Source organism: Haemorhous mexicanus, chromosome Z, assembly GCF_027477595.1.
Source record: "Haemorhous mexicanus isolate bHaeMex1 chromosome Z, bHaeMex1.pri, whole genome shotgun sequence".
Taxonomy (NCBI): domain Eukaryota; kingdom Metazoa; phylum Chordata; class Aves; order Passeriformes; family Fringillidae; genus Haemorhous; species Haemorhous mexicanus.
In genome coordinates, this window is record NC_082381.1 from 56,445,127 (window position 1) to 56,460,863 (window position 15,737).

The 15,737-nt window shown below is 35.2% G+C and overlaps 1 protein-coding gene across 1 annotated transcript in view; it reads right to left on the minus strand.

Moving 5' to 3' along the window:
* CNTLN (centlein) overlaps positions 1-15,737 on the minus strand; it is a 170,497-nt gene that overhangs the window by 93,559 nt on the left and 61,201 nt on the right. Inside the window, 4 exon segments of the mRNA XM_059836999.1 lie at positions 4,238-4,313; positions 4,315-4,361; positions 10,501-10,664; positions 11,866-11,996. Coding sequence (XP_059692982.1) covers positions 4,238-4,313; positions 4,315-4,361; positions 10,501-10,664; positions 11,866-11,996 — 418 coding nt within the window.

Genomic DNA, 15,737 nt, shown 5'->3' on the forward strand with positions numbered 1-15,737 from the left:
GAAGAAGCATTTAACACTATAAAGCAAGTCAAACTCTGGCATACACTAGTAAAGAATTCACCAGCTAAGAATTCATTATGCTGTAGGAAAATTTGCAATCAGAGCTTCATTTTCAGTTCAATGGGAGTTTTGCTTGTAGAGCAACTACAGAACTAAATAAATCAGAATACCTTATTTGCAAGTATTTACACTGCTTATACACAAGGAGGACTTTTCAACATTAGTCAATAAATTAGACAAACCAATAGTCAAAGCTGCAAACAATAAAAATTGAATCCCACTATAAAAACATGGCAAGAGTTTCCAGAATACTCATAATTACAAAGTACCTAAACAAAGCTTGGCTTATCAAATGTAGCCCAGCTTTCATGATGCACAAAGCTAAAAGACACCAGCTAAAGTTTCAAATGGTACTATATAGAAAATTACAGAAGTTTTCTGGAAGTGACTTAGGAAACAAAACCAGAAAATTTAGGAACACAATCAAGTCCAAAGTGACTCTACTTCTAAATACTTTCCCAAAGTGGTGGTGGTAGGTTTTTTTCCCCTGAAACAACCTCTAAACCAAATACATTTTCGAATTTTGAATTGTTAAAAAAGTACTTTTGACTGGTTTTAAGTGACTCATAAATACCACGATATTAAAAACAACCACATAAATAGCAATATAAATCTTAGACTAAGAACATAGAGACCATTACCAAGCTTTGCAACACGAAATTGTCACAAGAATACAATTACAGATGTTGTGTTTTCAAGAGAAGTTAATGAAACAACTGTACTGAAATTGTTTGATATTGTTAGCAAAAACTGGTCAAGTCTGGCAGGGCACTAGAAAATAATGTCTTCAATATAAATCCTGAGAAGCTTATTAGTGTCAATATGTGAAATGCCCTTTCAGGGATGCAACCAACTGTAGAATTTGGCCTTTCCTATTAATGAATCTGCATTTTTCATTATTGCTTACCTGTTCTATTATCCATTCTGTTACAGTTATTGCCTTCCCTTATCACTTGCTCTGCTCTTGCAGAAATAGAAATTAGACAATTAAGTGCCCTAATCACTCTCTCTATTGAATTAAGCACCTCAGGACTTAAAATATTCACTGAAATTTCCATAATCTGTTAGATTAATCTCTGTCTGAATTATCTTATATTTCATAACTAAACTGCCTTGTACATAGTTTTGTATATATTCATGGACATGGGACCAAACAACCATCTCTCAAAGTGCTGGACCTCCAGATTATTCTCCAGCTGTCCCCTGTCATCCATAGCACTTCCCATGCAATAATGAATAAGAGTAACACAAAGTTCAGTCTGTAGGAGGAAAAACTCCACTGCCTATACCTTTTTTTCTTTTGGCAGGCTGCTCAGACAAGTCAAAAGATTCTAATCACTAATGCAAATTTTTATTGAAATTGACCTTCTATTACAGTAAAATGGAAATTTAAAAAACCTACACTGATTCAATTATTTGACTGTGCGTAGGCTTTCAAGAACTGAGGCCCCTAACAGTTACAAAAATACTTTTTTCCACAAACAGTTATATGGATAAGATGCAATATTCATCTGTTTTCAGCATCTGAACACTATACATGGAATAGGACTACATATAAAATAAGAGGTAAATGTGAGTGTGGTCTTGCTCACACAAACAAGTATTAAGGTGGCCCTAAAGACTAGTGTGCATATTCTAGCTTTATTTATCTCCAAAAATTTTAGAATGTAAAAAGGATGAGAAAACTCAAAGGGAAGAGCTCCTCTTGGTGTTAAGACCTTTCCAGTTGAAGCCAGAATTATCTCCTCTAGGCTACACCAGCGATCACAGCTTTAGAAGCAGTACAGGAGAAGATCAACATATTCTTAGTTTGTATCAAATACCTACTTCTCAACAACCAAACTCTTACCCACTTCTTAAAGATCCACAGTAGATTTGAAGTACTTATGCTTTGGACCCATCTAAATAGCAGTCTTATTTATTTTGACGTTCTCTTCCGTAACCAAGGGTGCAATCAGGCATGCTCTGTTACTTTTTAGAATCCCAGAAACAAAGCCAATTCTGTGTAAAAACTCTGAATCTAAATGATCACCCCATTTATACTAGCAAGGAAGATCCTAAGAGCCAACTTTTCTTGTTGAGAAATGAGTCAGCTGAGAGAACGGGAAAAACCTGTGAACAGGACCTTGACCTTTTCTGCTCTGCAATACTGACTGAGGCATTCCTGAAAACCCAAAAATAAAGCTATTCTTTATTTTTCTTTTTTATTGTTACCAATTTTTCAAAAGTGCTAATGTATAAAGTCACCATTTCATGTTCCAGACATGAATCACTAGTGTGTGTATTGACAGAGCAACCACTTTTCTGAGCAAGAAAATCTCAAGCAATCATATAGACAACACTTTGTTTGAGGAGGCAATAATGCAAGGACCAGTTTTGAAAATGTGGGTCAAATCCATTTTTCATTGCTAGAAACAATGCCTGAAAGAAGACTAGCATTAAGAAATCACAGAATAGCAACAGAAATGTTCTGACATTAACTTTATGACAGCTTAGTTTACTGTCATTCTGGCAGTAGCCCCATTGAAATATGAATGTAGTGCCACAACAGTGTTTATTATGATGGCCTGGGCCTCTACAGCTTCTTTTTAACCCAATAAATCATTCTGTAAAAGAAGCCAAATAGATTTTCAAGAGAAAATGCAAGAAGTTAATGTGTTCACTTTCAAGGGGAGATTTAGCCCTTAAAGACAACATGGATGTCTGTGATAGAGATCCCAGACCTGTAACATCATAAAGCTGCACAGATTTTTGAATTATACTTTATGATTAAATAGAAGATAAGTAAAGGCAGTATGGTGAATAGTACAGATTATTATATGAGGTTATGCACAGACAGTTGTTTATCTTCTGTATCTGCTTTCCTTCACCCCTCTTTCCAGAAGAAACGTGTAGCTCTCTATCATTTAAGGCAATAGCCATAGACACTGAAGTGTGTTTTGTTTCCAAGAGCAGAACAGCTGCAGCCTACAGTTCCAGAATAATCTGTACCATCAGAGTCAGGCAGGCCCAGTAAGAGTTAATAAACAGGAAGCGTCCCACAGGCCAATTCTCAGGTTTAGCTGGTGGGACATGCCTTAGAATTCTCAACAGAGGAAAAAACAAAAAAATTAATTTTCTGTCTCCCAGGAACAAGACAACCTGGAAGACTGAATTTGAAGTCTAAATAACCTCTCCTGTTCATATACTCTACATGTCTTAAGACAATGCTTTAAATTCTCCCAAGTATACAGATGGATGAACTGTGAACTTTTGCGGAAATATACTTCCCGCTTACAGTTTTTCTGAAATTAACTTATCACTATACTTGGTAGAGCTTCCAAATTTTTTCACTTACATAACTTACATAACTTTTATTATAGGATGTTCAATACAACCAATTTAGGCTACACATACTTGAAAATATCTTTCAAATTCCATAACTGAACAATGATAAGCAACACAAAAAAGAGAAGAAGGTGAGGGAGGAAAGGGAAGAGAGGAAAGAAGAGGATGAATTTTATGTGTTTCAGAAAATATGACTCAGGGTTTACATTTTCCATTCAGAGGTGTAATTTTAAACCAATAGTTTGTTCAAAAGTTACTGTATCTCTGTAGCAAAATACCAAACCAACAAAAACACTGTTACAAAAATCTGTGAAATTGGGACAAAATGAGCAATTGTAAAACAAGCTCAATTAAGACTTTCCATGAAGAGGTGGAGCGAGGGGGATTGTTATTGTTTTTTTGAACAGTATTTTTTAGACCAGCAACTAAGTGACCCACAACTTACACAATTTCCAGGCTTCTTTTTTAAGTTACTGACTTCATCATTTTAAAGTGTGGCTTTATTGTACAGAAAAGTCTTTGTCATTTCAGTGCTTCTACTTTCTGATTTACTTCATATGAACACATCAATTTCTCAGAGTATATATACTTAAACACAAACTTTGAAAATGTATTTAACAAGTAGTGTTATTGATGACAGCTCAATTAAGCTTCCACAGGACTACAAGATTACTCACGCTGTAAAGGAAAAAGGTAAACTAATGGAGAGTGCTCTCTGATCTGAAGAGACTTGCAGTCCATAAAAGTATGTGTATTTTTAATTTTTAAAATGCCTGTTTGTTTTGGTATATCTTTTTCTATCCAAGCTTATAGCTAGCAGGCTTTTAATTTATTTTTATTTAATGTTCACCTTTAGCTGCAGTGTCTTCTCTAAGTTTTCAATCTTCCTTTCAGCTATTTTAAGCTTCTTTAGCTCCTCTGACTCTAAAAGAGCTCTTTGGGGACAGAGACCTTGAATGTTTCACAGGTGGTTCCTGGAGAATAAAACAAGGACATGGTTGAACTAGTTGGAACACCGGATTATGAAAGACATGCAGAATTAAAGAAGAAGTAATTTTGAATACTAATAATGAATTATAAAAAAAAAAATCTGCATGGAATACCAGAGAAATAACAAGCAGAATTACCACAGCGCTACCACTAAAGGTTTCTCTGTGACTCGTTAATGAGAATATTCATTTACATTTACATTGTTTCTTTCAGAATAATGATGTCCCATTAGGGAAGACTAAAGGGTTATAGACTCAGAAATGCAAGAAACCTCATTACAAAGGAGGGGATAGAGGCTGGTCTAATTGCTCTATAAGGGTCCAAGGTTACACTTGATAGGACAACCAGAAACAAGAGGGAAAGGATTTTTTTCCCTTTGAAATAGTTTAACACACTGTGAAGTTGAAGGAACAATATGCTTGAGGAATATAAATACAACAGACAGTAGATCTTATACCATAATGACCATATGGTCATTAACTATAATGTGACTAACTAGAGACAAGAATATGTGTTTATATTATGTACAGCTTCATACAGCAATCTGGAGAAAGAGTATGTGAAAGTAACACTTAAACTGGGCAGCTTTCTTGTTCACTCTATGTCATATGTCCTTATGGCAGAGAAAGAAAGGCCTCATAAAATTAGACTTTCAGATTTTTGGAATAACTTTGGTTAAGAACAGTGAAATACCAACACACATTTAATGCCAACCAGGAAAAATACTGTTGTGGCAACACACAAAGTCAAACAGAAACTTAAAGTAAATTGTGATTATTCTTGTCACATTATGCCATTTCTCTGGGAAAACAATAAAAGAAATTAGGGATAAATCTTCTTCAACACTGTAGACATCAATATTTTCACTAGTCCATTAAATTAATTTAATCTTAAAGAGTACCTTAATTAGCAATTGACATTTTTTTCTTCGACCACTACCTTCCAGCACGAAATATTTATAACACATCATATACCACATTTTCATGTTAAATAACATGGGTTTCCAAAAAGAAGAAAAAAAAATCTATCACAAAATATCAGAGAACAGAAGGATCTCATATTTACATTTACATTTATATTTATATTTATATTTATATTTATGAATGTAAATATTTCCAATGTGGTTTTGTCATTTGATTGCAGGATTCCTTTGCTTATGACACACACCTGAAACAGACATAAGAAAGTCTAACAAACAACCAAGCAATATTTTTTTAGAGAAAGTGTTACAACCTCAAAAAAAACCCCCAACCAAAACCAGATCCAATCCAAAACAAAAAACCCAACAACCTAAAACCAAAATACATAACAACCCCAAACCAAAAACAACCCTAAACCAAAAAAAACCCAAGAATAAACCAAACCAAACCCCAACACCTGCCTGCTTGCCTGCACCCTGCTCCCCCCACCCCACCCCCGCCAAAAAAAAAAGCCAAACCAAAACTAATGTCTGGAAAGGATTTTAGTACATTTGAAAACCAAATACTAAAAAATATAATCATCTTCAAAGTCCCAGATTTTGTAAATAAAATGAAGAGCTTTAAAAAAAAAAAGGAACCAAAACCCAACCCTCCTATCTTCTACATTCCTTAATCATTATATACAGTCATTTTACATATATGACTGTACTATGCATTATTTTTCAATAATTGTTTTCTAGGTAAACCTGGAATATACAGTTTCCCTGAAATCACAAATAGAAGGTCAAAACACTCTGCTTGCTGCCAAAGTGAAGGACAACAAAGGAAAAGGAGTAGATAAACCAGCACCAGACTCCTAAGAATTAATAGGCAGAGAAAACCTGAGAAGGAACAGAGAAAAGAGAAAAAAAATACAGAAAAATATAAAATTCACTGTCTTGCTAGTCTAGTCACAGCTGAACAGATACAATGAGTACATAAGAATTTTTTATACATATGTATACGTATAGATAGATATACATATTATATACATATACAGAGTTTATATGTAGCTACCTGGGAATGTGCTAGAGCCAAGGTATGTGAAAAAAACAAGAAAACTTTTAACTGTTTCTGGATACAGAAATGATTCCCTGTGACAATGGATGGGATTGGTGATACGTATTAAGAACATTCTATTACTTTCACCTTTTTATTGATCAGACTGAAGGTCTGTGGAGAAAGTGCACTGGATCCGGGCTTTACAGTTGCACCTAGGTAGCTTGAACTCAATCTTTGCTAAGGAGGTAAAGAGTTCCATCAAGGCAAAGGAGACTGTGTAGTAAAATACACTGTAATCGGATTGCCTGGGGCTGCTGCAAAACTCAGTTTGAAATATGGCATCTGTAAAAATCTTCTCACAATTGCAAACTTTACTGCTCTTGCTGCCATCAAATATAAATATTAAATTTTTAATTCAGTCCTCAAATTCTACAGAAAAATTTTGACATATCTCTATTAAATATATACAGAAATGTATATAATGTTTCAAAATGTAATGTTTCAAAAATTTTCTACATGTTTAGGAGTGAAAAACCCTTCCAATTTTATCAGGGAAGACTGTTAATCCAAGTCAGGAAAGGAATCCAGATCAGAATATTTTTCATTGAATGTTCCTTAAACATTTTTACTAAAGACTAAACCAAATAGCAGAAAACCAGAAATAAGCAGTTTCTAATATATAATAGATATGAAATTTTGTGACAGAAGATTTAGCATAAAAAAATAGCAGGTAAGTGGATGGGGCACACATTAACTGATAATGGAGGCACACAAGCATAAAAAGAAAATATGCCTATTTCTAGACAACCTTCTATTACCTGTCTGCACAATGAAAGAGACCATGGGACAAAATGGCAAATAGCCACGTTCTTGAATTCAACAGGTTTTGTGTTGAATAAAGTGCCAAAATAAGGCAAATAAAACAAACAAACAAGGAAAACCCCAAAACAACAACCAAACAAACAAAAAAAGAAAACAAAAAAAAAACCACCAACAAAAAAACCCCAAAACCCAAACCAAAGTATGGAAGTCAGAACTCCTCCTGAAACGTCTTAGGAGCACTTTTTCTGTACAGGCTTGATATCAATGACTCTGAGGACAGTGAGCAGAAATCCTAATGTTTTAATCAACTGAAGAAACAGAAACATTGTTGAGGCTGAACCCAGGACAGATAGAGGTGGGGATTTTTAGAAAGAAAAATAGTAAATTCTTGATTCACTATGTCTCAACAGGAACTTCACTAGCACTGCAAGTTAGCACATGTCTTTCAGTATCTTGAATTACAGATCTAGGAGAATGATATAGAATGTACATGAATAAAAGGCAATTCTAACTCCCATGCACCATACCATGGGAAAGCTTAGCTACAAGAAAACCACAAAACCCTATTGAATTAGCCAGCAGACACATGAATGTCAGTTTAATCAGCTAACAGAAATCATATATTGCTCACAAAGTTTTAACTCCAAGAAGAGCTCTAGGGATGTCAAGCCACTGACTCCTAAAATCTACACACACAACAGCACTCAGCTACACCACTTTTCACACAGACAGGACTATGATTGTTATAATAGACTCTAAATACACACTTAACAATATCATGAAGCAGGACATCACAACCACATTTAACAAAGCTTTTAAACACCTCTCAAAAAATAAGTTGTTTCTATTACTCAGTACAACTGTAGGCAAGGGATGTGGATTTCTGCAATTAACATCAGCCTATATACATATCTATGCTGTTGCATATATAAACATAGCTGGAAGCATGCAGTCATTCAGCCATACATGTCAATTTACTGCAGTAGTGCCAAGTTTCTGTTTGTACCAGGCTCTCCTTTTCAACACCTTTCCAACTATTCCTTCTTTCAAAGCCTTTGAAACCTTTTTAGAGCAGTAAGTCATCAAAGCAGTGTCATTCTGATCAGAAGTGATTCCATGCTTATTTGTTCTTTGTATCCTGGGAATGTATGTAAGGGGGAATGAAGGGCAGTACAATAGTCTTTGTAAAGTCAGAAGGATCATCTTTTTTAAACAAACATTGAATATCCCACATACTCTTTCTGTGAAATCATGCACTAATGCCTTCTGACAGTAATGATTTTGTCATAAAAGGCTGAAAAACAAGTGAATGAGAAGATAAGGAAAGGAAAAAGGGTAAAGTACTAGCACAGCAATACTACCTTCTCCATTTTAGAAAATCCAGAGTATTTCCACAATTTCACTCACTGTGTTGCCTTACATACAAAGGAGCTTGTCAATTGAGTTCCCAAAAGTTTTAATAGAGACTTGTGTGCTCTTGTGAAGAAGTGGACATATCAAACAGCCTTGACTATTGAAAGAGCATGACTCAGATCTACATTTCAAAACAGGAAGAAATTTTCTACAATAGGCTTTAAAATTTGTATTTAGTTTTACTCAAGGCAGTGTAATTGCTTTATTTTGACACAGTTCATGACAAACAGAGTGGTCTCATTTACTTTCCCCTGAGGAAACAGAAAAAGACATTGTGGGGGGCTAACCTTGGCAAAGGGTCAAACACCCACTCAACTGCTCCCCCAGTTTCCTTCCCCACTAGGACAGGAGAAAACAGGATGATAAAGCTGGTGGATTTATCACTCAGCATCATGGGCTGACTCGAAGAAAATTGATTTAAGTTATTGCCACTTAGAATATATTTAGGTTGTAAGAAAAAAAGAAAAAAAATTAATTAACACAGTCTTCCCCTACTCAAAAGAAGCTCCCAGCTTCCCAGGCATAACTTCATTCCATCGCTCCTGATTCTTTTACCACCTGCTGAGCCATTCAGGCAGAAGGTTTACAATCAATGCTAACAGCTCCCATTGGGCCATTCCTTCCTCCTCATACTTTTCTCCTGCTCCTGCACAGGGCCTCTTCACAGGCTGGAGTCCTTCAGGATAAACTTATCCCAGAGTGAGTCTTCCATGGACCATAGTTCATGTAAGAGAGGAATCTGCTCCAGCATCTACTCCCCTCCCCAAGCTGTGGCTTCCATGAGCAAATATCCACTTGCTCTGGGCTCCTCCACAAGCTATATTATTGACATCTGCTCCACAGTGATCATCTCCCTGGGCTGCAGAGAAATACCTGTTTCCAGCACATGAAGTAAACCCTTCTTCTCCTCCTTCCTGACCTTCACATTTGTCAGGCTGTTTCTTACCTTCTGTTCTTTAGTCTATACTGCCTGTGTAGTGTTTTGTTTTTTCTTAAGCACATGTTCACAGAAATGCCCACCACATGCTTCTGAAGAAATGTTCTAAGGTGTGTCTTTTCCCAAAACTAACATACAGTACAGATCCCTAAGAAAGAGCAAGCTATACATTTTTTAAAGAAAGTATGATGAGATACTATATTCAGATAAACTAGAAGATTTCAGAGGAAGTGGACATGATGGTCCACACTAGTGCATTATTTACACCATTCAGAATCACATTCACCTTTGCAACTTTGTTAACAGTTTCCCATACTCTATACAATCACACTAAAAAATAGATGAGGAGGAGTCTGAACACAGTGAAAACCGTAATGATTTCAGCTAATTTAATAGATCCATTTAAATAATGGAATTATTTACAGATGTCACTCATTCACGATAGCTCATAGGTGTTGTTAATGTTATTTAATGCCTAAATCAAATAGTGAGACTCCATGAAATTCGGCACCATTCAAAGCTGAAAGCATAAGCTTCAAAAGACATTGTTGTCATTCTTCCTAGGGAAAAATACTATATTCCACTCTAAAAGTCAAGAATTTGGGAAAAAAATTTTTTCATTTAAAAATTCATAATAATAAGCATTTATATTTCTCTCACTTTCCTTAAAGTGAAAGATGGTCATTCTAATAAACACCACAAAATACCTGATAAATATTCATTTTAGCAAACCTACAAAGAATTTATCCTGCAAATAGTTCATTTAATTAAGAATCCCTTATTCAGTATTTAATAAGGTAAAACCTTCTACTCCCAACAGCTATTTTAACAAGTCTTTGGCAGATAACACAGGAACTATTCAAACAAGCTTCCAGAATTATAAGCAGCGTCAACAGATATTAAAATTATTATCTGGGCCCTTGAGCAAAAATGTTTGGCTTCACCAGCCTGACTTACACACAAATACACCAGATAATAAAACTACCCTACCTCGTGCTTTCTTCCAGTCCTTATACTGTTGCTTTCCAGAGTATCTGCAGTGTACAAATTATGCTCTGCTAGGTTAAGATCCGCTTCCTTCATTTTTTTCTGTAAAAGCTCCATTTCAGATTCTTGTTTTGTAATATAGCCCTCTAGCTCACTTAAAGAAATACCTAGAAAATGACAGTAGAGGTATACTACATTGTTAACAAAAAATCAGATGGATAACACACCATTTACTTAAAACTGCCAAGAGAAACACATTAACAGTATTACAGAAACATGTAAAAGCTGCAAATAATTCTGCTCTCTTAAATTACTCACAAATCCAAAATCAAAACCAGATCTCAAAATATTAAGGGAACATTTTTAGACCACCACCCTATTTTCGAAATCTAAATTTATGTTCTTAACAATGGCTGTTTTATACAGACATTTCTTCTGCAGTAACTTATTCTACTTATTAGATGGTAGTTTGTATGTCATATGCTATTAAATTTCTTGACAAAATATTGCTCCTTCTAGACTTGTTTCTGGTGAAACTTCAAGCTGTAAGTATCACTGGCCTAACAAAAAAGCCTTAACTGCATATTCTGGAACTAAACATATTGTTAGTTACAAATTGCCTCAGAAAAGTACTTTTTTTACTGTAAATCTAATACTTGTAGCCATAACATCCATAGAAAGCACAAGTGTTGTGGTCAAATTGAAAACTTAAAGAGAAAAATAGATTCTAGCTCACAGTGTTGCTCAAGGATGGTACTTTATTTTGTTAAACCATTGAATTCCAGGACCCTTCCTAGCTATCAATCCATGCGCAGTAATTCCTTGGCACAATACAAGGCTGCCGCACAGTGATCAACTTACCCAGCTATCAAACCTTTTCAGAGAGGACACATTTCAGTCGTAGCAGCTCCTGTAAGTTATACCCCCAATATTCAGAAGCAGACTCATGTATGCATGACCTAGACTGGTCAAGTTAGCATGGCCTGATGACTGACTCCTGGTCAGCTGAGTTTTCATTACCAGGTGTGATCACACCCCGCTCTGTAACAAACACTGGGCAAAATGTTCTTTCTTAGTGTAAGTGGCAGCAATATGCCTGTTGAGTCACCTTAAGGCAATCACAAAGTGAAATGCTTTAGCTCAAACCCTCTCCTCAGTGCCATAAGGCTGGGGACAGATATGCATCTTCTAACAGCTTTGCCCAGGAAAGATGATATAATTCCCACATGGTCCATGCATCCATGTAGCTGGAGTTTGGCACCCCAGTGCCATTGCTGGAGAAGGAATGATGTAAACAGCCTCCCCAGTTGATTGCATAACTAAAAGGGGTGGGTAGTTTAAAAGTCAATGGAAGTGGCTTGAGCTGACCTTGGACTGCATTGATGAGAGGAAACTCATTTAACTCTAATGCCAGTGGCGTTCTGAAAGCAATGACGAGCAGCTGGCAAACAGTAAAGTTTTCAATCAACAAACTTGATCCAGAAGACACATTCTTAAGACTAACCAGAAGTTTTATTTTATCCGCTATTAAAAAGATCCTGAAAACAGCACTTTCTTGTAACTATTTGCACATATTCTTAAGACAAATACTCATTTCAATAGAGAAGATAAAATTTGGTACAATTATCACGTGGCACTGCAATCTCAAATACTAGTATTCCTCACATAAAAAAATCAGGTATACTGACAAAAATTACAAAAAGCAGTGTAAAAAAGGTTAAGTAAATAAATCTCCAAATTCATGCCAATCAAGAAGTTAAGTGGTCCAAAGTTGATTAAAATCAATCAAGCATACACCTTAGTAAGCTTAGTATTTGTCATAAACAGACAAATGGGCATAGCCATTTTATTTATGTAGAATATGCTTTTCATAAAGCCTAAGATAAACTCATTATTTCAACAATTAAATTACAAATTAAAGACATTGAGCACTTTTTTTAGAAAAACCTCAAATCCTCACACAGTAAGTATAAGAAATTTGTGAGACAGTAAAAGTTGCCTGTGCTTTTGCTGACTGTTCCTTAAATACATTCTGTTCCTCATTTTGCACAGTTTAGGCCATATGTAGTTGCAAACAGATGTCACTACCACCTATCAGTAAAATGCCTGTTTATAACCATTAGCTCATGAACACACAGGGGAAAAAAAAAGAATAACAGGAAAATGAGAAGTAGACAAGCCATGCAATCAAAAGAATGCTTTAAACAAAACTGGACTTCATATTTGTTTGAACAAAACCTGAGCATTATATAAAAATGAAAAAAAAATCCAACAAAACCGAGAAGACAGAAACAGTGTCAGTAGAAAGGGGAAATATCTAAGTAGTTATACTCAGGTTCTGGAATTTATTTTATTACTTGAATTTTACTCTTTCTTTTTTCAAAAGAGGAATACACCTACCAACGTGACACACACTTCTTACTGATTTCTCAGCTGCCTGTAAAAAAAGGGGTCCATATGAAACACAAGATTTTGAACTATATTAGTAAGAGTCAACAACTTCAAACTGTTACAACAATTTAAATTCACATTCCTGTTACTTTAAAAAGTCTACACCTGTTAAGTGCTCATAGAATTATTTAACTTTAAAAGGACCTTTAATATCCTCGAGTCCAACTCCTGCTGCTGACTTTTAAGCTGTAAGAATTACAGAAATTTCACTAATTATTAACTTCCTATTGTATCACCACTTTTTTTCTTGTTTAAAAAAATGAAATACTGAGTATTTTAAAACATAACTCCATTTAAGTTGACTCCATTAGTCACAGACTACATCAAAACCTGCCTCTCTACGGCATGCAGGTTCTGCTATTGACTTTATCAGGACCAATATATGAACAGTATTATTCTTCATTTGCTTTGAGGTTATTTTCCTACTCTTCTTCCAAAAGAGAGATCTAGAAATTGCTATGCTGTGATATTTATTTTAAATAAAATACCGTATTTTTATGGTAAATTTATGGTAAAATTATTTTATTTTATAATAAAACCCTTAAAGTCTCTGTCCACATGGCTATACAGACATATTTCTTGGAAAACTAAATCAAAGAAATCAAGTCTTAGATCGTAACTAACACCTCCAAAATGCCTATGCTTTTACCTTAAAATATTCAGTAGATTGCTGTTACCAAAACACACTTATCTATAGAATTATGGTCTACAATATCCTCATAACCTGCTCATTTTTTTAGGTATACTTGTGAAATTTTTTCAGCTTCAGAAAACCTAAGAACCCAGATGTAATTGATGAAATAAATTTAAAACCAAAAGTTTTGCTTATCAGTGGACTCCAACTCAAAAGGAGTTGGGTATCATTTTCTGTTAAACTTAACCTATCTTTGAATAATTGAGAAATATTCTTTTAATTTTCCTAGCCTAAAGACTTTGTTTATTCAAATATAAGAGAATGTTGAACATTAATATTTTTAGAAGGGAAATAGACCTTCCCAAGACAGAAAGATGGGTGAAATTTCTCTTGCTGTTTTTTAGTTTTGGATTCATGTAAATTTAATTTAATACTTCCATTCTGGGGTCCAAGTACCTTTCGATAAGAGCAAAAAAAATTAATAAAAATTATTTAACCCGAATTATTTAGTGAAAAGATTTGGTTACTATGAAAACAACCAACTTCTTCTGTATAAACACATGACTCTATCAGCAAACTAGAATTTGAAGATCAACACATGAAGAAAGAGTGGCATTTTTACAAGGGCATGTAGTCACACAACGAGGGACAATGACTTCACACTAAAAGAGGGGAGATTTGAATCAGATGTTATGATGAAATTCTTTCATCATAAAGATGATGGTGATGAGGCACTGGAACAGGTTGTCCAGAGAACCTGTGGATGCCCCACCCCCAGCAGTGTTCAAGGCCAGGCTGAAAGGGGCTTTTAGCAACCTGCTCTAGTGGGAGGTGTCCCTGCCCATGATCACAGTGGGGTGAAACTAGATGATCTTCAGGTTCCTTCCAAGACAGGCCATTCTGTGATTCTATGATTCTATGATTCTATTCCATCAGATCCTCAAAGAGAGATGTGACCTTTTCCTGGCTTTTCACTTTTTACATCTCATCTAAACTCTAATTTGTAATCTAAGAACTAATGGAAGTATTACAAATACTAAGGCGAAAAAGGCAAATAATTTGGGCTATAATGGAACAACAACTTTAAAATCCTAACACTATCAGGAAAAAAAGAGCAGAAGAGTGAGTTTCAAGACTATATAAATCAGTCAACGTCCAAGGTCTGTATGAAGGATGGAGTCCAGTTTCATAGTAAAGACCAGAAATCTGCAATCCAGAAAATGCAGTCTGAGAGGCAGCACTAGGTTCTTCAACAGCTTCTGCCTTAGAATTATCATTTTTCATATTATGAACTGAAATAGTAACTCACAGAGTAACTCAACAGAGAAGTCCATGAAGTTCACTTCCTAAAGTCTATTCTGAATCCTACGTCTAAAACTAAAATTCTTATGTGACAATCGTTTCAGTGTACACATAATGGTGACCCTCTTCACAGTCTATCCATCTACATGCCGAGTGCAGCAAATAAAAAGCTTTCTCTTAGGTTTAAGCATTTTAGATTAGAGTCCAACTGCATTTCAAGGCCTAGCTTAACAGAATAATGGTTTCCTCTTTCACATAGCAAAATCAGTTTACATCACATGCTATTTTACGAAAGATCATATGTCTACTGTGATACTGAAACTTACCTTAGAGGCAAAATATATATTCCAAATAAATGTCACTACTTGTATTTATGTTTTAAGCAACAAATATGAGCAAAAAAATATTTATTTCTATCAAGTAGATATCTCACTACTCTTACATGTCTTTTCACAGTGAGACTCCAGTGATAGTTTAATGGATGTGCTAATCAAGCTGAAGCACAAGCACCACCTTTCTAAGAAACCTGTAGTATATGGGAAACCATCCACCACACTTAGAGAAAGGAATCCAATACCATTGTTGTCACCTATTAAAAGTAGTACAAACAATGTGGAAAAAATACAGCTATGCTCCACTATATTTCTGTATTTCTGCATGACTTTTCTAAACTGGCAAAAGAGAGCAGGTAACAAAGGAATGGATATCTAAGAGCTTCAGGACTAATTATACAGCCTAACGTGTAACGTACTGATGCCTGCTTGTGCTCAGCTTTCTCAGCATAAAGCTGTGCTAAGACCAATTGCACTGTACCAATTGTGGGCTAGGAGAGGACAAAAAGAGCTGGGACAGT